Below are 26449 nucleotides of genomic sequence, written 5' to 3'. Positions count from 1 at the left end.
TCTATGGCTCCGTAGAGTTTATCCTTCCCCCTAAAGAATGGTATTAGATCCTTACATCTTGGATTGCATTTCCTTTATAGAAATCTATGCATTTAAAATGCAGATATGAAATATAGAACACCCATATATAAATTTACCTAAGAAATATCGATTAAAAATATGAAGAACTACAAGGAAGTTCTCAACAACATATAAGAGTATGAGAGTTAGTTTTAAGCATCAAGTCAAAGAGGTGTACAATAAAAAGGAAATGTTCATATGCGTGGAGATGCATGAATACAAAGGTAGAAATGGCTTCCAAATTCAGTAATAGGAAACCCAAGTTAGCTTTTCAATTAAAAACCAATGTTACTGAAAAGGTTTGGAATTACAATCATGTTATTGGTGTTCCAGAGTATCATTTGACCTAAAATATATGAACTCTTCCTACAATAGGCAAATCACAATTATCCCAAATAGCTAGTTGTGTGCAGTGTGCCACCCAAAAACACCAATACTGATGGATTGCCCTAGTGTTCTATGTTTTAATTTTCTTAGAGGGGTTCTTCTGTAGACTTCAGTTCCTTCAAAATTGGCCTTCTTATTCTTTTCCCCAAAGCCATTAACATGCACTGTCTGATCTTTGATGTTTTTTTATGCACGTGAAAGGACTACTCTGGGCATCAGATGCACAGGACTTTGTTCCTTGGTGCCTCAATTCCTTCCCTCATATTTTTTATATTCTTTAGTGGCAAATTATATACTGCAAATTGCTGTAATTTTGAAAGGGCAACAGAGTAGTAGCCCTTTACTCTCTTACCTAAGCTTTAAGCATGGAGCAATTAGACCTTCATGTCATAGAACTTGTGGAGCTGAAACAGTTTATTCAAGTCATGAGTTTGTTTGATTAACACAGATGGAAACATATTCCTTATTATCTTAGCTTTTGTCTTTATGTGAGTCATTTTTAGTTGAGTGGACCTAGGCAAAATTTCTAGTCAACTTTAAGCGTTCATGGGGATGCTTTTATTTGAACATTCGGAACTACACGTTACTCATAATTGAGAGAGCATTTGTGTCTTGCACTTTTTCCGGAAGTACTGAAGCTCACTGATGAGCTAGATGGCCGAACAATAGTATGAACATGTGATGACAAGTATGTTTGTAATTTTCAATTAATCTAATGGGAACAAGGCTTTCTGTTAACCAATTTGATCTCTTTACCAACTATTTATTTATTTATGTTACTTATCTTCTTATTAGAACTATTTCTTATACAACTTGTCGTCTTGCTAATCTGCAGGAATTGGATTCAAGAGTGTATTTTTGATCACAGCTCAGCCTTACATATTCAGTAATGGATATCAGATACGATTCAATGAAGAGCCTTGCCCGCACAGCAATCTTGGGTACATTGTCCCTGAATGGGTTGAGCAGAATCCAAGTCTTGCTGACATAAAACAAATATATGGTTCTCATGCAGTCCTTCCGACCACTACCATAATCTTGCCTCTAAAGCCTGACAAGATCAAGCCTGTGAAGGAACAGCTCTCAAGTATTCAACCTGAAGTTCTATTATTTCTTTCAAAGATTAAGCAGTTTTCTGTCAAGGAAGATAATGAGGATCCAAGGCTCAATACTGTGAATGCCATCTCCATTTCAAGTGAAATTAACTTTGTTACAAGGAAGAATATTGATGCTGATTCCTATACTCTCCATCTCTCTGCGGATGAAACTAGTGATGTGACTGAAAAAGAATGCAGCTACTATATGTGGAGGCAGAAGTTCCCTGTCAGGCAGGAAAATCAAGTAGAAAGAAGACTTGAAGTGGAGGAGTGGGTTATTACGCTGGCATTTCCACTTGGACAGCGACTGAATAGGGGGATGAGCTCTCCTGGAGTCTATGCATTTCTTCCCACGGAGATGGTTACAAATTTTCCCTTCATTATTCAGGCAGATTTTGTTCTTGCATCATCCAGGGAAACAATCCTCTTGGACAACAAATGGAACCAAGGCATTCTAGATTGTGTGCCTTCTGCTTTTCTTAATGCCTTTATTTCACTGGTTACAACATCACAAGATGTTCCAGTTTCTACACTGACCCCAATGTTTAAGTTCTTACCTATCGACAGCTCTTCTTATCCAAAGCTCAATGTCGTGAGGGAGTCTATCAAAGCAAAACTGCTCAAGGAGAATATCATACCATGTGAGTCGTATTCAGACCAGAAGATCTTTCGTAAACCTTGTGAAGTGGGTAGGTTAATGACTTCTTTCTGGAATATCCTGAAAAAGGCAAGGTATCAAGGGGTAAGCTTGGATTCTCTGTCATCCCATGGAAGCTATATCCTGAATTCTTCATTTGAGACAGAGGAGTACGATCACATATTGAATTTCCTTGGTGTGAAACCTGTCAATAGCCAATGGTATGCCACGTGTATCAGGAGTTCCAATCTTCTTTTGGGAGTGACAGAGGATGATTATTTGGAACTTCTACTCTTTATTGCTGAGAAATGGAGTTCCTCTTTCCACAGCACGGACATGAGGAATGTTCCTCTCCTGAAATATGTTGGTCCTGATGGAAATGTTGTTTTGTGCCCTACAAGCAATGTCACAATGTGGAATGGTGAAAGTATGATTTGTATGTCCCGTGAGTCTCAGCATATTTCATGGTTGATAGACTGGAACAGGGAATTTAGACGTGTGACAGATCGATATTTTATGCCCAAAAGCACACAAGAAGCTATCAAAGTTTTTTCTAAGAGAGAGACTCTGTTGGAATGGCTTCAAAATCAAGTGAAGGTTCGCGTTGTCAGTGTGTACGACTTTGCTGTCATTCTTTATAATTCTTTTAAGGGGGGTGACCGACAGCTTGCTATTGCCTATGTTCACTTCCTTTATCATTCCCTCTCGAAGAGTTATCTACCAAAGGTGGATGTTGACTATTTGTGTGGTATCATGCCACTTGTAGATAACTATGGGCATGTGAGCACTCAGAGAAAAGGGGTTCTCGTTCCTGCTAACGGAAGCAAATGGGTGGGATTAATGGGTGCAAATCCGTGGAGGGGAGCAGGCTATGTTGAGCTGGGAGAAGACTATTTGCGCTCGGGCAGTTATGCAGGTTCATTCACACCAGAGATGCAGCTCATGACGTTTCTCAAAACTCATGTTGCAGCTTCTGATATACCTGATATATCTCCTCCCGACGCCGAGTTATCTGCCGCATATGCACCACTCACCAAGCAAAATGCATTCTTGCTGTTGGACTGGATTCGCAACCTGAAATATAAGCAAAGCTACCTGAAATATTATCAAGCTCTGCCAGATAAGTTCCTGACATCCATTAAGATGGGAAGCTGGCTCAAAATTTCCCTCAGTGGCAGTCCTGGATACAGGCCACCATCACAGTCTTTCCTGCTTACTTCATCAGATGAAAATCTTATGCAGGACGAGTCAGTAATGGTTGATATTCCATTGATTGACCAAGGATTTTATGGAAATGGCATCAATAATTATAAGGAGGAGCTCAAAACTGTTGGAGTAAAGTTTGAATATGGCGAAGCGTGTGAGTTTATAGGGAGGCACCTCATGTCTCTTGCAGCTTCCTCTGCATTGACTAAATCCAATGTGTTTCAAATACTTAAGTTCATCAGATTTTTGAGACTTAGATGTCTTCCGGCTGATAAATTCATCCAGAGTATCAAAGATGGAAGGTGGTTGAAGACTTCCTGTGGTCACAGGTCTCCAGTTGGATCTGTTTTATTTGACCAGGAATGGGAAGCTGCATCACAAATAAGTGACATCCCCTTCATTGACCAAGATCACTATGGCAAGGAAATCCTTGGTTTCAAAATGGAACTCCAATTGCTTGGTGTGCTGGTTGGCTTTAACAAAAATTACCAGCTTGTTACCGATCACTTCAAGTCTCAAGCATGCTCAAATTGTCCAACAGCCAAGTCTATTCTTTTGATATTTGAATGCATGTGGGATTGCGAGCGCAATTCAAGATCAGCCCATGAACTTGTGCAGGCGCTTAAAGGTAATAAATGCTTGAAGACGAACATGGGCTACAAGTTTCCTAGTGAATGTTTCCTGTTTAATACTGAGTGGGATTCGCTTCTGAAAGTCTTCCATAATGATTTTCCACTTATTGATGAAAAGTTCTATGGAACCAGCATCTTGTCTTACCAAAAAGAGTTGAGGCAAGCAGGTGTAGTGGTGGATTTTGAAGCAGCGACCCAGAAATTTTTAGCTGTTTTCAAGAAGCATGCATCCTCGTCTTCTATTGGAAGAGAACATGTTCTGTCTTTTCTCAGGTCTTACGGACAAATTAATAGGACAAACAACAAGTTTCCTTCAGATTTTAAGCACAACATTTGTGAGGCAAAATGGCTGCAAACACGGCTTGGTGTTCCTAGATCACCAAGAGAGTGCATTCTTTTTGGCCCAGAGTGGGAACCTGTAAGTTCAATTACTGTGCTTCCTTTCATTGATGATAGTGATAATTACTATAGCAAGAGAATTCATGAATATAGTGAAGAGCTGTGGAGCCTGGGTGTTACCATCAAGTATAAAGATGGGGTGAGGTTTGTGGCTGCAGGTGTCTACTTTCCCCAAGATCCCAGCACCATAACTCCTGAAAGTGTGTTCTCTCTGCTGCAGTGCATCCAGATTTTAATGAAAGATGGTTATACTTTGACTGATGCTTTCCGAAAAAAGGTTTCTCAAAGTTGGTTAAAAACCAATGCTGGGTATAGGTCTCCAGGCCAAAGTTTGTTGTTTGGCTCTGAGTGGGGTTCTTTCTTACACAGAAACGATGGACCTTTCATTGATGAAGAATTCTATGGCCCCAGCATTACAGCCTACAAGAACGAGCTCAGAGAAATTGGAGTGACCGTTGATTTGTTAAATGGGTGCTCTTTGCTTGCTGGCTATCTTGATTTTCATTCTGAATTTTCAACCATTGTTCGAGTCTATAATTACTTGAATGAACACGGCTGGTCGCCTTCCAATGATACTCCTAGAAGGATCTGGATCCCTAATGGGAGTGACAGTGGAGAGTGGGTTAGTCCTGAAAAATGTGTTATTCACGACAAGGATGGTCTCTTCAGTTCACGACTGAATGTTTTGGAGAAACACTATGAGCCGGAATTATTCAGCCTTTTCTGCAGAGTCATGCAAGTTAAATCCAATCCTTCTTTCGATGACTACTGCGACCTTTGGAATAACTGGGAAAATTCAAGGGAGCAATTGTCACGTTCGGAGTGTTGTGCTTTCTGGGCCCATGTTTCAAAGCACTGGAGTAAAAACACACAGAAAACTCTTGCCGACAGCTTGTCAAAACTGCCAGTTGAATCAGGATCGGAGAGAATAATGTTGTTTGACAAACGTGATGTTTTCATTGCAGATGACCTCCAGCTAAAGTATCTTTTCCAACAATCTTCGCCTCACTCAATTTTTGTGTGGTATCCCCAGCCAAGCATCCCTTCCTTGCCCCGGACTAAGCTGCTTGACATCTACAGGGAAATTGGTGTTCGTTCTATCTCTAAATCTGTACAGAAGGAAGAAATCTCCAAGTTGGAGGCCAGTGAACTCAAGCAAGTGTCTCAGAAGGAAACTTTGATCGGAAAAGGCCTGCTGAAACTCATTCTTGGCTTTCTCGCTGGTCCTTCTATTGAAATGGAAGCAGGACAAAGGCTGGAAGCTGTCAAAGGCCTTCTTAATCTTAAGGTGTTTGAGACGGAGGGGCAAACTGCAGCAAGCTACAGATTGTCAATGTCTTCTGGGGAAACCATGGACGTCGATGCAAGAGGAATGATGCGCTGGGACCGGGAGGATTCCAAGCTTTTCATGCAGAAGATGGATATATCGGGTGGACATAAAAATAAAATCGAATATGCTACAATCTTCGCTGAAGTAATATCAGAGGGCGTCTTACAGGAGAAAGAAGACCATATATCTGATCTCGCCGAACTGATCAAGTTGGCATTCTTCCTGGATTTTGATGAGGAAGCAGTTGGGTTCCTGATGAGATCCAAGAATCTCCAAGTTTTCTTGGAGGACGAGGAGTTTCTCTCTTCAGCCCTTTCTCTGGACTAGGTACGCATTCTATGCCATGACCAATAAATAGTTGAAAGTGTCATTTTCCTTTTATTTCCCCCCTGTTTGAAGTGTGTACTGGTGTGTGCTATTAGAATATTATGTAATGTATATGAATCTGGTGTGAAATGGCTGATTTAGGCAGCCTATATTGTGATAATTATGCCCTTGTGCTTGCCTTTTTTATTAAATCGATTTAATATTAATTGACATGCAAGAGTCAAAATTAAATACTTAAAAGGAGATGCATGTGAAGATCTAATCTACTCATATGTTTTCAAACACTAAAAGTAAAAAAAAAATTATATTGTAAGAGTTCAACTTTAACATATCAAATTGTAAAAAAAAAAAAAATTACAATATATCATCCTTAAAATAGATGGTTGCAATTTATTTATTTTTAATCATCATTAATTATTTTTTAAATGTGTATATTATTTGCTATAGAGAATACCTAAATTTAACACTTGAAGAAAATTTTTCTTCGGCTTTTAACCCTGTGAAACTCGGTTGCATTAGAAGTTACAAATAAAAATGATTTCATTATTTTAATAAGATAATATGAGAGTATTTGATATATAAAATTAATAAATGAACATAATCTAATATTTAATATAATTTATTAACCAAATTATGGATTTTTTTAATTAATTAATTTAATGTCAAAAACTCTTTTTTTAAGTTTAATAAACCCAAAAAAAAATTCAAAAACATGTTAGGTATCGTTTTGTTTAATTGTTATTAGATTATTAGAAAACAATTTGGAAAAACAAAATTATATTTGATATTTTAAAAATAGTTCACTGATTTTGTTCTCAATGAAAGTATCATAAACTTTAACATCAAATATAATTTTTTTTTAAATGTGTTCTATATTTTTAATTGTTTATTAAGACATTTGAAAATATGTTAAATTTGTTTTCAAAACAATATGTTATCAAAATAAATTTTGAAAAACAATTTTGTTTCAAAAGTCTACCAACTATTTTCTAGGTTGGAAAATTGTTTTTAGTTATACAATAATAATTTCCAAACATATGCTTGAGATATGGATTTAGTACCTGTAGACCCTCATTTTGGTCTAAGTCTTTTGGTTATTTTTGGAACATGTTTTCACCACCCTGGGGAGAGCTGGCAACTGGTTTTTTTGGAGTGGGGGGGTCGGATTTCGAAGGAGCCACATGCATGGGATGCATGGCTAAGGACACCGCCACCTTGCCATGGTGGTGGTTGGGAATAGAGACGCCTTTGAGCAAGCTGTAGAGGATGATGACAAAAACAGTGGGCTGATGGTGATATTTTGGTGGAATTGGGAGCATTGAAAGGGAGGGAGCTAGAAACCAGTTTGGAAAGGGGAGTTTTTTTTTCGTCCGTGGGCAATTCATTTTAGAGAGCTAAGAGTAGAGGGATTTTTGTGGAGCAAGAAAAACAGAGAGGGGGTGAGTTGAACCGAAAAGGAAGGAGATTGGGGTTGCAGAAAAATAGGCAGAGCAAAGAAAAAAAGGAAACAAGCTACCCGGGAGAGCCAGAGAAAGCAGTTGGGAGAAGAAGAAGAAAAACAGAGGGAGAAGCCGAGGGGGAGTTGGTCTAGGTTTGATCACTGCAAGCTTCATGTTTTCCTAATTTTTTTCACACTGTTAAACACTGTTTCATCTTGGTTTCTATGTTTCATTTTGTTGATTGAGTGTGTATTAGAAACCATCATGTTTTTTTGAGCCTGAGATTGTTTTTCTTGCTTCAACAGTTTAGGTTATGTTCTGTCTTCTCTAGCTCTATTTTATACTCACTGTGTGACATTTGAGGATATTATTTACATTCATATTTTGAACCCACTTTGGGATTTCCACACACTGGCTCTTAAGCTCACTGATAAGCCTCATTTGATGGCCTAGTTGTTTGTTTCTTTTAAGCTCTGTTTCTATGGTTATTTCCTTGCTGTGGTTTTCCTCTGTTTTTGGCTTGCAATGGAGGACGGGCATTTGTTTTGTGGTTTAGAGTGAGCTAGGCAGAGTGAGATTGTGGGTCAATGCAACTTTCAGCTTACACGAATTTGTGATATTCACAACATTAATATAATGAGAGAGAAGTTTGGATTAGATGAAGCAAAAGAAAAAAAAAAGTCAACAAAGTACAATTTGATTGTATACAACCATTTATAAAATATATGAAGCCTCTGCCATTAGCATTTGATGGTCTGTTTTCTTTTTTTTCTTTGAATGCCCTCGTATCTTTCTTAATTCCCAATTCACGTTTTCAAATATTAATTTTCAAAGTTTTGGTTTTTAAATCTAATTTCCAAAATCTCAAATCTCAAATAATTTCCAAAATTCCAATTTCTTTTAAATTTAATTTCCAAACTTCTAATTTTTAAATTTAATTTCCAAAATTCTATTTCCTAAATTTAATTTTTAAAGCTCTAATTTCTTTCAAATTTAATTTCCAAAATTCCAATTCTTAAATTTAATTTTCAAAATTCTATTTCCTAAATTTAATTTTTAAAGCTCTAATTTCTTTCAAATTTAATTTCCAAAATTCCAATTCTTAAATTTAATTTCCAAAATTCCATTTCCTAAATTTAATTTTTAAAACTCCAATTTCTTTCAAATTTAATTTCCAAAATCTTAATTCTCAAATAATTTCCAAATTTCCAATTTCTTTTAAATTTAATTTCCAAAATTCCATTTCCTAAATTTAATTTTTAAAGCTCCAATTTCTTTCAAATTTAATTTCCAAAAGTCCAATTTCTTTCAAATTTAATTTCCAAAATGCCATCTTCAAATTTAATTTCTAAAACTCCAATTCCTAAATTTAATTTTTAAAACTCCAATTTTCAAATAATTTTTGAAATTCCAATTTCTTTCGAATTTAATTTCCAAAATTCCAATTCTTAGATTTAATTGTCAAACTCTAATTTTCAAATAATTTTCGAGACTTCAATTTTCAAATAAATTTCAAAACTCTAGTTTTAATTCCACTCCATTTTTCAAATATTTTTAATTCACAAATTTTCTTTGATTTTTAAATAATATTTTGTTTTCCTTGATTTTTTTAAATAAGCATAAACATGCAATTTTCATAATTCTAAAATAATGGAATTTGTGGGACTAATTCATGCAAGATAAATTGGGCTTTGGTGGGAGCCCAATATCAGTGATGTTTTTTTCATTGACTGATTGATTGTTATGTTTGATTGATTTGCTTTGTGACACATGTGATCATTTTGTGTTTGTTCACTAATTTTTGTTTTCCGTGAAGCAATCAACTTATCACTCAGGTACACTCTTTACTTCTTTTATTCATTCGGTTATTTTGTTTTGATTGATATTCATTCGATATTCATATCTGATCAATCAATTGTCATATTTGCTTCATTTTATTAGTAGAGACCCATTTTTAGGGACTTAGAGGGGTGTTACGATCTTTACCGTACCATCCTAATAAGTAACCTGACCCCCGAGCCCAGATTCTGTTTTTGCAGACATGTTTTTTCCAAATAATGAATCATATAGAGTTTTCTTTCTTATTTCGTTTTTACTTTTTAAAAAAAATTAAATTAAGTGGTGACTCCAAGTCTATTTCTAACAAAATCATATTTTTCAATAAATAAAATGAAAAGCGAGTCACGCCATCGAGTGGGAACGCATCGATTAAAAATGCGGGGTCCACAGTACCATATTAAATTTATGTATTTAAATATAAATCACTGAATAAAAATATAGAAAAAAATATTTAAATTTAAATATATTGGACCACATTATAAAAAATAAAAAATAAAAAATAAAAAATAAAAAACAAGAGAACAAAACTATTACAAGCATCGAAATTCAAGGTCCTTGCATAAACCTTTTTTATTGAGCACCATTCTATATAAAAGATTTATTTGAAAACTTCTTTTGAAAATAGCTGTGTTTTAATGTCTTTATAGTTGAGAAACAATAAATTCATATTTCCTTTTTTTTCAACCTCCATGCAATACCTATAGAGTCACTGTGATTCTTGCAAATGAGTTGAACTTGAATCCCAAAAGTGAATAAAAAATTGGATCTGCATTGAATTGTCTTGTTGATCTACATTAAATTGCCTCATCAATTCTTTTGAGTAAAAACTTGATCTTAGACTTTAATTAAAGCAAAAGGAGTATATTATGCTAATGTGTCTTGAATGATCCACATTTCAGGGTGGTTGGCCCAATATATTGGGATGATTGGCTCAATGAACATAGGGGTGGTTGACCCAATAAGCACATTGAAGAATTAATGCGACTAGTCTTGATGTTTTTACAGGGATGATAATGGATAAGTTTTTTTTATATGCCCATGGGACAAATTTGGAAGAAATGTGTATTGAATGGGATTTATTGTTATTGTTGTTGTTGTTTTTTTTTTTTTTTTAACTAGAGTCATCAAAGAAGGTTTTCTTACCAAAACTAATTATATAAAATTAGATAAAAATAATTTCATTTCATTTTCTTTTAACAAAATTAAAATTAAAAATTTTGAAAAATAATTTAAAAATTAAAGGAGATATGAGAGAGGTAAGTATGAGAAATTGCTAGGGTGCAACTTGGCCGGGTTGGATTGGGCCAACCCAAACCTAACCCTATATTTGGACGGGCTTAGATAGATGTTTTTAATATTTGGGTTGAACTTTTATTAAGTTTTCTCAATATGTACCCAACCCAAACCCAGTTTAATGTTTTTATACTTTAACTTGTGGATGATAATCTATAAATATCTTTTGTAACTCTTTATAAAAGAAAGAGACTTCTAATGAAATTCAATAGAGTTTTCTAGTGCATTCTATTATCTCTTTCTTGATTTCTTCTTCTTTTATTTTGTTTTATAATAATTTTTACTTTTTTATTGTTATCTTGAAATTTTGTCTTATTTTTTATATAAATATATATAATTTTTTTTTAAAAAAAAACCATTATGAATAAATTTTAAATTATGTAACCCAACTAACTCCACTCTTGTCCAATCAACTTGAGTTTAACTCTATTAACCCAAATTTAATCCAAGTTTAAAAAAACAAGATTGAGTACTTCAAGTTAGAAATCGGATTGGATTGAGTTTTGGTTAATTATTTCTTAATTTAAATTAAACTCAAGTTAACTTTCAACCTGTCCAAGTTGCAACCTTAGAAATTCCGTACCTATCTCAATCTACCATTTTTTAGTTAAAACTTTTTTTAGGATGGAAATATGAGTAATTTTAAATAATATAGGTACCCATCCTCAACCATTGAGTTGCTATCCCTAGTCTTTTTATAAGATTGCCACCCTCTATTTTGAGTATTTTTAGAAGATTGTCGGTCTCATTATTAGCTCATATTTATAGTTTACAATTCCATTATATAGAAAATAACGAATAGTGTGTATTATTGGTGGCAGGTTTCCCGGAAAAGACCTTGGGATCTTCCTCTCTCCTAATTTATTATCCTCTTGGAAACTCCCGTTCTACTTGTACAGTGATTTAATGCGTTTTTATCCATCTCCCTTTGGAAAATGAGAGGAAAAGACAATGCAAGAACTCTATGGTCCATAAAGACTCGGCGTGGAGGAATAGTGACGTCACTTTCTAGTACAATGGCCCAAACTTTTTTCTCATTTTCCACTGGGTGGGTGCCTTTTAAAATCTTTAAATTTTTTATTTTTATTTTTGTTCATTCTTTATTGATTCCTTCTCCACTTTCGAATTCCTTCGCCCGTAGGTTTCCCCTTTGGTTAAAGTTAATCATTAAAGGTAAAAAAATATTAAATAAAATAACATTTTCATTAATAATCGCATTAAAGTGAATCATCAAAGTTAATATGATTAAATAATATAATATTTTGACTAATAATTAAGGATTTAATTAAAAACTATTCTTGAAATTAGTTTTATATCACTTCTTAATTGTTTTTAGAAATAGAATTACATTTGATATTTGAAAAATAGTTTTTTTTTATCTTATTTTTCATTAAAGTATTATTAGCATAAAAGTTTTTAAAATATTACTTATATTTTCAATTATTACTCAAAACACTTTAAAAGTAATAAATGAAAATATCTTAAATTTGTTTTCAAAACAATTCATCTTTAAAATAATTTTTCAAAAAACTATTTTTTTTTTTCAAAAGTCTATTAAAATTGTTTTCTAAGTTAGAAAATTGCTTTCAATTATAAAAATATAGGTTGATCAAAAATAATATTAAAAAATATTTGTATGATAATTTCTAAAACAAAATTATGTTTATAAATTTGAAATGTTTTTAATTTATTTTGTGTATTTAAATATTCCTTACAAATACTTTTTTTATATGTATTGATTTTTATTTTAAAACAAGAAAAACCATTATATATTCTAAAAAAAATAAATCATATTTTTATAATAATTCTCAAAAACTTATTTTGGGATAACCAATAAAAAAACATATTTTGATTTTTTTTCCTTAAATTTTTTTTTTTTGTTAAAATAGCTCAAAAATATAACCTAAAAGGTTGTTTTCAAAAATAATTTTAAAATATATCCTTAGCATATGGATTTGGTATCATATCAAAACTCAAAATATGAATCTTTATCGTGTATGATTAAAAATATATCACTAAGTAAAAATATAAAAAAAAAATGAAATATTTATATAAATATATAGGACCAAATTATCAGGGAAAAAAACATTAAAAGTACAAAAAAATGAAATTTATAGTTTTTGTATAAACATTTTTGCCCAAGTAGTGTTTTATATATATAAAAAAAAATAAGGCTTATTTGGTAACAGTTAATAATAAGTTGTATTTGGAAAATATTTATTTATTTTAAAAAAACATATTTGATTAATTTTTCTTATTATTGAATATATATATATATATATATATATATATATATATATATATATATATATATATATATATATATATATATATATATATATATATATATATATATAATAACAAATTTGAGTTGTTTTAGAAAAACAATTGAAAATATGATATTTTAAAAACTTTTACATTATGTATTATGTACAGATGTATTATACGTGGAATAAAATTTTCAAATTAAATTCTTTAAGAAAATTTTGTTCTTAAAATAAATCGAAAAGTATTTTCTGTAATAAGAGCTTTTTTTTTTAATAAAACTTTGCAAAAATTTATATTTAGGAAAATTGCTAAGTTATCAAATAGTTATTATATCTACCACTAAATCTAAATTATTGATCTTTATAATTAAATTTGAATGATTGAATAAATGTAATAGGAAATGGGATCAGAATGGAAAATTAGGAATCAGGTATAAAAGAATAAGCTTCTCAAATGGAAATTCATTCAATTTTAAATTTCTCCATTTTTGGATATATTTTTCAATCACAATTCTATAGTTTTTTTATACGATTTGTCTTTATTTAAAAAATAAAATAAAACATGCCTTTTTCTTCACTGTAATTCGTTGAATCAAGTTTTTATAAGATTTAGTAATTATTTTAAATTAGAAATTTCAAACAAAAAAATTGGATAATATAAAATTAGGTAGAAATAAATCTATTTTACACGTGGTCGTTTCTTATTGGGCATATCGAAAATAATCAAAATACACCACTTTGAAATCTCACTCCCACATGCAAGGACGATTCCAAATTTCCAACTTCATGGAACCACACCTCGTAGACCCGAGCAAGTCTCCTCGTCCGTACGTCTCGCCCCTTTTTTTTTCTCTTTCTTTAGTTGATGTCGATTCCGTTGATTGCTTACTTCCTTCACAAGTTTTGCTTCTTTACTAAGTTTCTCACATTCTAGTCCACACAAAACGACGATGGATTGGACATTCTTTAAGTGCGTCTCTTTATATATGTAGACACTTCTGTGTGTTGCCATTTAGTGCCCTTGGCATCTTTCTACTGAGAGTGAAGACTGAAGAGTGCTTTGTGTGAATCGAGAAGGAGGAGTGGTCGTAATGGCGACGCCGGAGGAGCATATAGAGGAGATAAGGAGGACGAAGTTCTCGATCGGAGGAGAGCAGAATCCGCTGACGGAGGATCTTCACCAGGCGGTGAAGAATCTCTCAGCTGAGCTTTACGCTAAGGATGTTCATTTCCTCATGGAACTCATTCAGGTCTGTGCTTTATATGTTTGTCTTGTTGTTTTTAGAGATGTGATGGGCACTCTGCGTTGTATGCAGCCATTGTTTTGTTATGTTATTTAAAATTTTGAGCGCTTTGAGCGCTGCTCTGTTCCTCTTGCTGAGAAAACTAAGGAAAATGACGGTTATGAGACTTTTGAATATTTTGTTTTCTTTATATGGTATTTGTTTCTTGGAGATGACTAACTAGAGATTTATAATTATATGATATATCTTCAAAGTAAAAATAAACTTAGGAAAGTATATGATATATTTATAATTTGATATTTTTAAAATTTAAAAAGGAGATGAATATTATTATACAAGTATAAAAACACTAAATCAGGTTTGGTTTTGGTTCGTATTGAGAAAACTTTAACACAAGTTCAACCCAAATATTAAATTGGTGCACTAACTTTCTGAAGAATATGTTACTTATCTATTATTCTAATTCGATCATTATGATCAGAAAGTGAAGTGATATGGATTGAGAATTAGTTTTGCACTACCTTTCTGAAGAATATGTTACTTATCTATTATTCTAATTCGATCATTATGATCGAAAAGTGAAGTGATATGGATTGAGAATTAGTTTTGCACTAACTTTCTGAAGAATATGTTACTTATCTATTATTCTAATTCGATCATTATGATCGGAAAGTGAAGTGATATGGATTGAGAATTAGTTTTGCACTAACTTTCTGAAGAATATGTTACTTATCTATTATTCTAATTCGATCATCATGATTGGAAAGTGAAGTGATATGGATTGAGAATTAGTTTTGTTACATTCAAACTTCGGTTACATTTTTTTGCTCTTGGAAAATCTAAATGTGAAGAAATCACATATTCTGAATTTTACATAACAGAATGCAGAAGATAATGACTACCAGGAAGGTGTAAATCCATCACTGGAGCTCGTTATAACTTCACAGGACATAACTGGCACTGGAGCATCCGCGACATTGTTGATTTTCAACAACGAAAAAGGGTTTTCAGTTAAAAATATTGAGTCTATCTGCAGTGTTGGGAGGTCCACCAAGAAAGGCAATAGGAAGTGTGGCTATATTGGAGAGAAAGGTACCTTCATTTCTTGACTCTTTCGCTCATATCTCTCCATCTTCCATGTTGTAAATTTTAAAAGGAAACAGAGCAGGCTCTAACTCTCTGTCAAATAGAAAAGTGCAAAAAGAAATTCTTTCTTTTCGGTAATCCCTAGTCAACGATAGACTGTCTCCCGATTGTCTCTGTGAAACAATCGGGAGACAATAAGGATTAGATAAAATGGGAAATAGAGGTATGTGATAGTAGATAGTGATCTATCTTGATTCTATATTTTTATGCCTTTCATTAATACTGGGAACAAAAGAAACAAGGGATCTTATTATTCTTACATGTTCATTAGAAACATTCCCTTGATACTTTCCAAGGGTGTCACTCGTATTTTGCTTGTGCTTAATGTTTTCTGATTCTACTAGAAATCTTATAAGAACTTGTTTTGTTATAAGTGGATTTATGGGATTGGTTCATCAATGGTCTTGGGTCAGAATCCTTTTTTGACTCTGCACCATCGATTCCACTATTATTAGTGAGCAATAATGGAAAAATTCTTTCATATTCATAGAGATAGGGGACATAATTCACATGGATATAGTAAGTCTCGCTTGGGCTGCTTTAATGGTAGTCTTTACATTTTCTCTTTCACTCGTAGTATGGGGAAGAAGTGGACTCTAGAGGTACTATTGATTCAGTTGAGGAATCTTTAACTACAGATCAAGTATATCCTCAATTCTTAGAACCTTTAGAGTAGAAACACTTTATTCAAGTCAAAAAGTTAGCTTTATCAATTCAGCTAGACAACCCAACTTTGGTCTTTACTAAGTCAACCTTCTCCTTTGCTTAACTTGCTAGCCTAAGATGCACACCACTAAAAGCTAAAATGAAAACTGTAGGCAAGACTTTTGGTCTTTACTAAGTCAACCTTCTCCTTTGCTTAACTTGCTAGCCTAAGATGCACACGACTTAGAAACTAAAATGAAAACTATAGGCAAGACTTAGAGAAATGAAGCTTTATTGCACAAAGAAGCTTTTAGAATGCTTGGAAGCTCTCACTTGCTTGGTTGGTTAGGTGCCTTAGCTAAATGAGACCATCACCTATTTATACGCACCTTAGGAACTCTTTGGAACCATAAAGGTTCCCCATTAACCTAGAATTCTTTGTATGAAGGTTATTTACAAGTATTTACAAGACTTGTTTGGAACTCTGTAGAACATCCCACATGCTTCCCTTGTCTTCCACTCTTGTGAGAGATATGTGAACACCTCTTGATCTCTCTAAAACCTTTCACACTCCTCCACTAGTGTAGATGACTCCAAGAGGTTCCAAAAGCTTTCTGCTCATCTATATAAACTTAAGGGAGGGTCATTGAGCAGGTTGTGATATAGCCCTTGAGGCCTGACTCAAGTGGTAAAGGGTTAGGGAGTGTTTGTGGGAGGGTCAAGGTTCCAGTCCCAAACAAAAGTATACCTTGGAACTTATACTCACCATGCTTCATACTGTTATTGCTTGAGAAAGTCTCAAATGTTATTTAAATGACACAACATAGGGTAGAAAGGAAAACAAAAGGCTTTATTTGTTAAGCTATGTTTGGTTCCCGAAAATTTAATGGAAAGAAAATATAGAGAAACAATTAGAAAGAAAAAATAAAGGAAAATAAAAAATAGATTTAAATCTAATAAATTATTTTTATATGCTACTTCAAGGTTATTTCAATTCTTCTATATAAGGATTAAATAATTTAAAAATATATAAGTTTCCAACTAATTTTAATTATATTTAATCTTCTTTTGTATTTACATGGTAAACTCAAATATAAGAAAATCATTTTCCTTAACAATTTTTTTTTTTTCTTAATACTTTCCAAGAGCCAAACATAACCTTAATGTTGCTTACCAATATTGACTCTTGGTTTACTTTAGCTACAAATGACAACATAGGGTAGTAGTGAAGTTCACAGGGTTTAATTTTTTTGGATGAATTATTGGTTTTGAAAACTTGACTGATTCAACATTGAGTCGATATAGTATAGGCGTTAAGTATTGAAAAATTTATAATAGTATAACATTTAATTTAGAATACTCATGTAAATATTAGGAAAAATAAATAAACAAGATAAAAATAAGAATGAAAGATGCATGAAGAATATTCGTTTTCAAGCTTTCTATCTATGGCTCCTTAGCATTTATCCTTCCCCTAAAGAATAGTATTAGATCCTTACATCTTGAACTGCATTTCCTTATTGAAATCCATGCATTTAAAATGCCGATTTGAAATATAGAACACCCATATATAAATTTACCTAAGAAATATTGACTAGAAATATGAAGAACATGTAAGGAAGTTCTCAACAACATATAAGAGTGAGAGTTAGTTTTAAGTATCAAGTCAAAGACGTGTACAATAAATGGAAATGTTCATATGCGTGGAGATGCATGATTACAAAGGTAGAAATGGCTTCCAAATTCAGTAATAGGAAACCCAAGTTACCTTTGCAATTAAAAACCAATGTTAGTGAAAAGGTTTGGAATTACAATCATGTTATCGATGTTCCAGAGTATCATTTGACCTAAAATATTTGAACTCTTCCTACAATAGGCAAATCATAATTATCCCAAATACCTAGTTGTGTGCAGTGTGCTACCAAAAACAACAATAATAACGGATTGCCCTAGTTTTTTTATTTTCTTGGAGAGGTTCTTCTGCAGACTTCAATTCCTTTGAAATTGGCCTTCTTAGTCTTTTCCCTGTCTGATCTTTGATGTTTTTTTACGCATGTGAAAGGACTACTCTGGCCATCACATGCACAGGCCTTCATTCCTTGGTGCCTCAATTCCTTCCCTCATATTTTTACATTCTTTAGTGGCAAATTATATACTACAAATTGCTGTAATTTTGAAAGGGAAACAGAGTAGCCCTTTACTCTCTTACCTAAGCTTTAAGCATAGAGCAACTAGACCTTCATGTCATAGAACTTGTGGGGCTGAAACAGTTTATTCAAGTCATGAGTTAGTTTGATTAACACAGATGGAAACATATTCCTTATTGTCTTAGATTTTGTCTTTATGTGAGTCGTTTCTAGTTGAGTAGACCTAGGCAAAATTTCTAGTCAACTTTAATAGTTGGGGTGCTTTTATTTTAATTTTCGGAAGTTTTACGCAAGAACATTTGTGTATGTACTCATAATTGAGAGAGCATTTGTGTCTTGGACTTTTTCCGGAAGTACTGAAGCTCACTGATGAGCTAGATGGCCGAACAATAGTATGAACATGTGATGACAAGTATGTTTGTAATTTTCAATTAATCTAATGGGAACAAGGCTTTCTGTTAACCAATTTGATCTCTTTACCAAATATTTATTTATTTATTTATGTTACTTATCTTCTTATTAGAAGTATTTCTTATACAACATCTCGTCTTGCTAATCTGCAGGAATTGGGTTCAAGAGTGTATTTCTAATCACAGCACAACCTTACATATTCAGTAATGGATATCAGATACGATTCAATGAAGAGCCTTGCCCGCACAGCAATCTTGGGTACATAGTCCCTGAATGGGTTCAGTGGAATCCAACTCTTGATGACATAAAGCAAATATACGGTTCTCATGCAGTCCTTCCAACCACTACCATAATCTTGCCTCTAAAGCCTGACAAGATCGGCCCTGTGAAGGAACAGCTCTCAAGTATTCAACCTGAAGTTCTATTATTTCTTTCAAAGATTAAGCAGTTTTCTGTCAAGGAACATAATGAGGATCCCAGGCTCAATACTGTGAATGCTATATCTATTTCAAGTGAAATTAACTTTGTTAAAAGGAAGAATATTGATGCTGATTCCTATATTCTCCATCTCTCCACGGATGGAGCTAAGGATATGACTGAAAAAGAATGCAGCTACTATATGTGGAGGCAGAAGTTCCCTGTCAGGCAGGAAAATCAAGTAGAAAGAAGACTTGGAGTGGAGGAGTTGGTTATTACGCTGGCATTTCCATTTGGACAGCGACTGAATAGAGGGATAAGCTCTCCAGGAGTCTATGCATTTCTTCCCACGGAGATGGTTACAAATTTTCCTTTCATTATTCAGGCAGATTTTGTTCTTGCATCATCCAGGGAAACAATCCTCTTGGACAACAAATGGAACCAAGGCATTCTAGATTGTGTGCCTTCTGCTTTTCTTAATGCCTTTATTTCACTGGTTACAACATCACAAGATGTTCCAGTTTCTACACTGACCCCAATGTTTAAGTTCTTACCTATCTACAGCTCTCCTTATCCAAAGCTCAATGATGTGAGGGAGTTGATCAAAGCAAAACTGCTTAAGAACAACATCGTACCATGTGAGTCGTATTCAGACCAGAAGATCTTTCGTAAACCTTGTGAAGTGGGTAGGTTAATGCCTTCTTTCTGGAATATCCTGAAAAAGGCAAGGAAGCAAGGGGTAAGTTTGCATTCTCTGTCATCCCATGGAAAGTATATTCTGAATTCTTCATTTGATACAGAGGAGTACGATCACATATTGAATTTCCTTGGTGTGGAACCTGTCAATAGCGAATGGTATGCCAAGTGTATCAAGAGTTCCAATCTTGTTTTGGGAGTGGCAGAGGATGGTTATTTGGAGCTTCTACTCTTTATTGCTGAGAAATGGAGTTCCTCTTTCTACAGCACCGACATGAAGAATGTTCCTCTCCTAAAATATGTTGGTCCTGATGGAAATGTTGTTTTGTGCGCTACAAGCAATGTCACAATGTGGAATGGTGAAAGTATGATTTGTATGTCCCGTGAGTCTCAGCATATTTCATGGTTGATAGGCTGGAACAGGGAATTTAGACGTGTGACAGATCGATATTTTATGCCCAAAAGCACACAAGAAGCTATCAGGTCTTTTTTTAAGAGAGAGACTCTCTTGGAATGGCTTCAAAATCAAGTGAAGGTTCGCGCTGTAAGTGTGAAAGACTTTGCAGTCATTCTTTGTAATTCTCTTAAGGGTGACCGACAGCTTGCTATCGCCTATGTTCACTTCCTTTATCATTCCCTCTCGAAGAGTTATCTACCAAAGGGGGATGTTGACAATTTGTGTGGTATCATGCCACTTGTAGATAACTATGGGCATGTGAGCACTCAGAGAAAAGGGGTTCTCGTTCCTGCTAACGGAAGCAAATGGGTGGGATTAATGGGTGCAAATCCGTGGAGGGGAGCAGGCTATGTTGAGCTGGGAGAAGACTATTTGCGCTCAGGCAGTTATGCAAGTTCATTCACACACGAGATGCAGCTAATGACGTTTCTCAAAACTCATGTTGCAGCTTCTGATATACCTGATATATCTCCTCCCAACGCCGAGTTATCTGCCGCATATGCACCACTCACCAAGCAAAATGCATTCTTGCTGTTGGACTGGATTCACAACCTGAAATATAAGCAAGGTCTGCCAGATAAGTTCCTGACATCCATTAAGATGGGAAGCTGGCTTAAAATTTCCCTCAGTGGCAGTCCTGGATACAGGCCACCATCACAGTCTTTCCTGCTTGCTTCATCAGATGAAAATCTTCTGCAGGACGAGTCGGTAATGGTTGATATTCCATTGATTGACCAAGGATTTTATGGAAATGGCATCAATTGTTATAAGGAGGAGCTCAAAACTGTTGGAGTAATGTTTGAATATGGCGAAGCGTGTGAGTTTATAGGGAGGCACCTCATGTCTCTTGCAGCTTCCTCTGCATTGACTAAATCCAGTGTGTTTGAAATACTTAAGTTCATCAGATTTTTGAGACTTAGATTTCTTCCGGCTGATAAATTCATCCAGAGTATCATAGATGGAAGATGGTTGAAGACTTCCTGTGGTCACAGGTCTCCAGTTGGATCTGTTTTATTTGACCAAGAATGGAAAGCTGCATCACAAATCAGTGACATCCCCTTCATCGACCAAGATCACTACGGCCAGGAAATCCTTCGTTTCAAAATGGAACTCCAATTGCTAGGTGTGGTAGTTGGCTTCAACAAAAATTACCAGCTTGTTACTGATCACTTAAAGTCTCAAGCATGCTCAAATCATCCAACAGCCGAGGCTATTCTTTTGATATTTGAATGCATGCGTGATTGTGAGCGCAATTCAAGACCAGCCCATAAACTTATACAGGCGCTTAAAGGTAATAAATGCTTGAAGACAAACATGGGCTACAAGTTTCCTAGTGAATGTTTCCTGTTTAATACTGAGTGGGGCTGCCTTCTGAAAGTCTTCCATAATGATTTCCCACTTATTGATGAAGACTTCTATGGGACCACCATCTTGTCTTACAAAAGAGAGTTGGGGCAAGCAGGAGTAGTGGTAGATTTTGAGGCGGCAACCCAGAAATTTTCTCCTGTTTTCAAGAAACGTGCATCCTCATCTTCCATTGGAAGAGAACATGTTCTGTCTTTTCTCGCATCTTACAGACAGATTAATAAGACAAACAACAAGTTTCCTTCAGATTTTAAGCACGACATCTGTCAGGCAAAATGGCTGCAAACACGGCTTGGTGTTCCTAGATCACCGAGAGAGTGCATTCTTTTTGGCCCAGAGTGGGAACCTGTAAGTTCAATTACTGTGCTTCCTTTCATTGATGATAGTGACAAGTACTATGGCAAGAGAATTCATGAATATAGTAAAGAGCTGAGGAGCCTGGGTGTTACCATCAAGTATAAAGATGGGGTGAGTTTTGTGGCTGCAGGTGTCTACTTTCCCCAAGATCCCAGCACCATAACTCCTGAAAGTGTGTTCTCTCTGCTGCAGTGCATCCAGATATTATTGAAAGACGGTTATACTTTGACTAATGCTTTCCGGAAAAAGGTTTCTCAAAGTTGGTTAAAAACCAATGCTGGGTATAGGTCTCCAGGCCAAAGTTTGTTGTTTGGCTCTGAGTGGGGTTCTTTCTTACAGAGAAACGATGGACCTTTCATTGATGAAGAATTCTATGGCCCCAACATTACAGCCTACCAGAACGAGCTCAGAGAAATTGGAGTGACCGTTGATGTGTTAAATGGGTGCTCTTTGCTTGCTGGCTATCTTGATTTTCATTCTGAATTTTCAACCATTGTTCGAGTCTATAATTACTTGAATAAACACGGCTGGTCGCCTTCCAATGATACTCCTAGAAGGATCTGGATCCCTAATGGGAGTGACAGTGGAGAGTGGGTTAGTCCTGAAAAATGTGTTATTCATGACAAGGATGGTCTCTTCAGTTCACAGCTGAATGTTTTAGAGAAACACTATAAGGCGGAATTATTCAGCCTTTTCTGCAGAGTCATGCAAGTTAAATCCAATCCTTCTATTGATGACTACTGCGAACTTTGGAATAACTGGGAAAATTCAAGGGAGCAATTGTCACGTTCGGAGTGTTGTGCTTTCTGGGCCCATGTTTCAAAGCACTGGAGTAAAAACACACAGAAAACTGTTGCCGACAGCTTGTCAAAACTGCCGGTTGAATCAGGATCGGAGAGAATAATGCTGTTTGACAAACGTGATGTTTTCATTGCAGATGACCTCCAGCTGAAGTATCTTTTCCAACAATCTTCGCCTCACTCAATATTTGTGTGGTATCCCCAGCCAAGCATCCCTTCCTTGCCCCGGACTAAGCTGCTTGACATCTACAGGGAAATTGGTGTTCGTTCTATCTCTAAATCTGTACAGAAGGAAGAAATCTCCAAGTTGGAGGCCAGTGAACTGAAGCAAGTGTCTCAGAAGGAAACTTTGATCGGAAAAGGCCTGCTGAAACTCATTCTTGGCTTTCTCGCTGGTCCTTCTATTGAAATGGAAGCAGGACAAAGGCTGGACGCTGTCAAAGGCCTTCTCAATCTTAAGGTGTTTGAGACGGAGGAGTCAATTGCAGCAAGCTATAGATTGTCAATGTCTTCAGGGGAAACCATGGCCGTTGATGCAAGACGAATGATGCGCTGGGACCGGGAGGATTCCAATCTTTTCATGCAGAAGATGGAGATATCGGGTGGACATAAAAATAAAATCGAATATGGTACAATCTTCGCTGAAGTAATATCAGAGGGCGTCTTACAGGAGAAAGAAGACCATATACCTGATCTCGCCGAACTGATCATGTTGGCATTCCTCCTGGATTTTGATGAGGAAGCAGTTGGGTTCTTAATGAGATCCAAGAATCTCCAAGTTTTCTTGGAGGACGAGGAGTTTCTCTCTTCAGCCCTTCCTGTCGACTAGGTATGCACTCTATGCCATGACCAATAAATGGTTGAAAGTGTCATTTTCCTTATATTTCCCCCTGTCTGAAGTCTCTACTGGTGTGTGCTATTAGAATATTAATATGTAATATATATGAATCTGGTGTGTAGTAAACCTGATATTGTGATAATTATGTCCTTGTGCTTGCCTTTTTAAGTAAAGGAGATGTTAAGATATCCTAATTTTTCCATTTGTTTTCAAACAAGGGTATGTTTGATTCCCAAAAAATATGAGGGAGAATGTGAGGGAGAAAAACTTAAAGAAAAAAAATAAAAAATGAAAAATAGATTTAAAATTAATAAATTGTTTTATAATTATTTCAAATCCATTTAACATATTTTTTCTTTTCTATGTAAAGATTAAATCATTTTAAAATATATAAATTTTTAACTAATTATAATTATATTGGATTTTCTTTTATATTTTTCATATTGTAATCACATTAGAAAATTATTTTCTTTAATAATTTTTTTCTTAATACTTTTTGGGAAAAAAAAACTTATACTATAAGAATTGAACTTAACATATCAAATTATAAAAATAAAATTACAATATATCATCCTCAAAATAGATGGTTGCAATTTATCTTTTTTTGTCATCATTAATTATTTTTTAAATAAGTATATTATTTGCTATATTGAATACTCCATCTCAATACCTAAATTTATCACTTGAAGAGAATTTTTCTCCCCCTTTTAACCCACTTCTCTCGTAACCACTTTGGAACTTAGTTTGCATTATAAGTCACCAATAGAAATGATTTCATTACATTAATGAGATAATTTGAGAGTATTTGATATATAAAATTAATAAATGAACATAATCTAATACTTAATTTAATTTATTAACCACATTGTTGATTTTTTAATTAATTTATTTAATTTCAAAAATTCTTTTTTGAAGTTTAATAAAACCCAAAACAAAATTTTAAAACATGTTAGGTATCATTTTTTTTAATTTTTATTAGATTATTAGAAAACAATTTTGGAATAGTTATTAATTGTTTTCAAAAACAAAATTATATTTGATATTTGAAAAATAGTTCATTGATTTTGTTCTCATTGAAAGTATCATAAACTTTAAAATAAAATATAATTGTTTTTAAAATGTGTTCTATATTTTTAATTGTTTATTAAGACATTTGAAAATATGTTAAATTTGTTTTCAAAACAATATGTTATCAAAATAAATTTTCAAAAACGGTTTTCTTTCAAAAGTCTACCAATTATGTTTTCGGTTGGAAAATTGTTTTTGTTATAAAGAACAAAAACGGGTTTCAATAATAATTTCCAAACGGATGATTGAGATATGGATTTAGTGTCATATTAAACTTAAAATATAAGTCTTTAGTGTGTATTTAAATATAAACCTTTGAATAAAAATATATTAAAAAATATTTAAATGTAAAAAATATATATATAAAAAAAAGGAATGAGACTATTATATATAAATACTGGCTTATGAAATTTAAGGTCATATTGTTTTTATTAAGTACCATTTTGTATAAGGATTTATTTGAAAACTATTTTTAAAAATAGTTTTGTGTTTGAAAAATAATTTTTTAATTTAATAAAACATATTCTTCAATTTTTTAAGAATTTGTTATCAAAATGGCTCCCTCGTCTTCTTTTATATATATATATATATATATATATATTATATGTAAAAAAAAATGTATAATACTTTTACATTCCGTTTGAAATTCTTCTTTAAAACAATTTGTTAACTCAAAAAATATATTTAACAAACTTATGGAAAAAAATAAATTTTTAAGAATTTGTTATAAAAGCATACTATTTTTAAAAATAAATTTTAGGTGTTTTAAATTATTATTTTTATAGTACTGTAAGCAACTATTGAAAATACAGAAAATATTTAAAAAACTTTTTCGTATACATAAATATGTTGTACTTTGATGAGTAATAAGTGAGAAAAGTGGAAAAATGTATAATACTTTTACATTCCGTTTGAAATTCTTCTTTAAAACAATTTTTTAACTCAAAAAATATATTTAACATACTTACGAAAAAAATAAATTTTAGGTGTTTTAAATTATTATTTTTATAGTACTCTAAGCAACTATTAAAAATACGGAAAATATTTGAAAAACTTTTTCGTATACATAAATATGTTGTACTTTGATGAGTAATAAGTGAGAAAAGTGGTTTTTATATTTGAATTTTTAAATAAAATTTTATTTTTGAAAACAATTAAAAACTATTTTTAAGGACTATTATTAAAAGTTGTTTTTTGAGAACTATTTTTGGAAACATTCCTAATACATGTAAACAAGAATCAAATCTATGAATTTTCCCTTTTCTTAGGTTGGGTGCTTTAACCCTTTCATATTAAATTCCCAAATCAAATTTTGTTTTTGAAATAATTAAAAAATATTTTTAAAAAACGATTCTCCAAAATCATTCTTTAAGAATTGCTCTTTGAGAATGTAGTCAAGCAGGTGTAACCTTTTTGCACCGTAGAAAAAACTCTATCAAAAGGTCATATTACATTTAAGAAAATTAATAAGGGATACAATATGTACCATAATGAAAGTTAAATCAGACTCAAATTTGGATGATAAAAAAAGTACAAGGAAATGAGAAAAAAAAGTATAAAAAATTAAAAATGATATAGAAAGAAATGAAACTTAAATCCTCTTTACCAAATTTATTAGATTAGAAATTTATTTATCATTTTCAAGCTTTACATTTCTCAATAGGATTTATCTGTAAATAAATTTTCAAACTTCACACTTTTTAATATGATTTATATGTGATTTAAAAAAATATGAAAGATTTGTATTTTTCTTCAATCACAAGCACAAACCTAGATTGTTATTGGATTATTTTTTTTTAAAATGTCATAATTATCATCATATTTAATTTAAAAATGTAATTTTAACTAGTGTTTTCAAACCTTAAATGGAATAAGATAGAATTTGTTGGACTAAGTTTGTTCAACCCGTCAATGTATGTATTAGGGTATTTTATAATTGAATATC

At 33.3% G+C, this 26449-nt stretch overlaps 1 protein-coding gene across 6 annotated transcripts in view; it reads left to right on the top strand.

The window, feature by feature from the left end:
* Positions 1-23609, top strand: part of LOC117903961 — a 28328-nt gene extending 4719 nt beyond the window's left edge. The window contains exons 1-3 of one of the 6 annotated variants that reach the window (XM_034816483.1): positions 13831-14163; positions 15039-15249; positions 18659-23609. In XM_034816483.1, the coding sequence (XP_034672374.1) occupies positions 14005-14163; positions 15039-15249; positions 18659-23427 (5139 nt within the window). In that variant the 5' untranslated portion in view covers positions 13831-14004 and the 3' untranslated portion in view covers positions 23428-23609. Of the gene's footprint in view, positions 1-1282; positions 6076-7161; positions 7843-10252; positions 10439-11467; positions 11487-13830; positions 14164-15038; positions 15250-18658 lie in introns of those variants that run through there. The other 5 variants (XM_034816481.1, XM_034816479.1, XM_034816478.1 and 2 more) reach the window with 5 other exon arrangements.
* Positions 23610-26449: the final 2840 nt, after the last annotated feature.

The sequence above is a fragment of the Vitis riparia genome, chromosome 17 (genome assembly GCF_004353265.1).
Source record: "Vitis riparia cultivar Riparia Gloire de Montpellier isolate 1030 chromosome 17, EGFV_Vit.rip_1.0, whole genome shotgun sequence".
Classification (NCBI taxonomy): domain Eukaryota; kingdom Viridiplantae; phylum Streptophyta; class Magnoliopsida; order Vitales; family Vitaceae; genus Vitis; species Vitis riparia.
The sequence above is the reverse complement of the archived record's forward strand: the minus strand, read 5'-3'. Positions and strand labels throughout refer to the sequence as shown.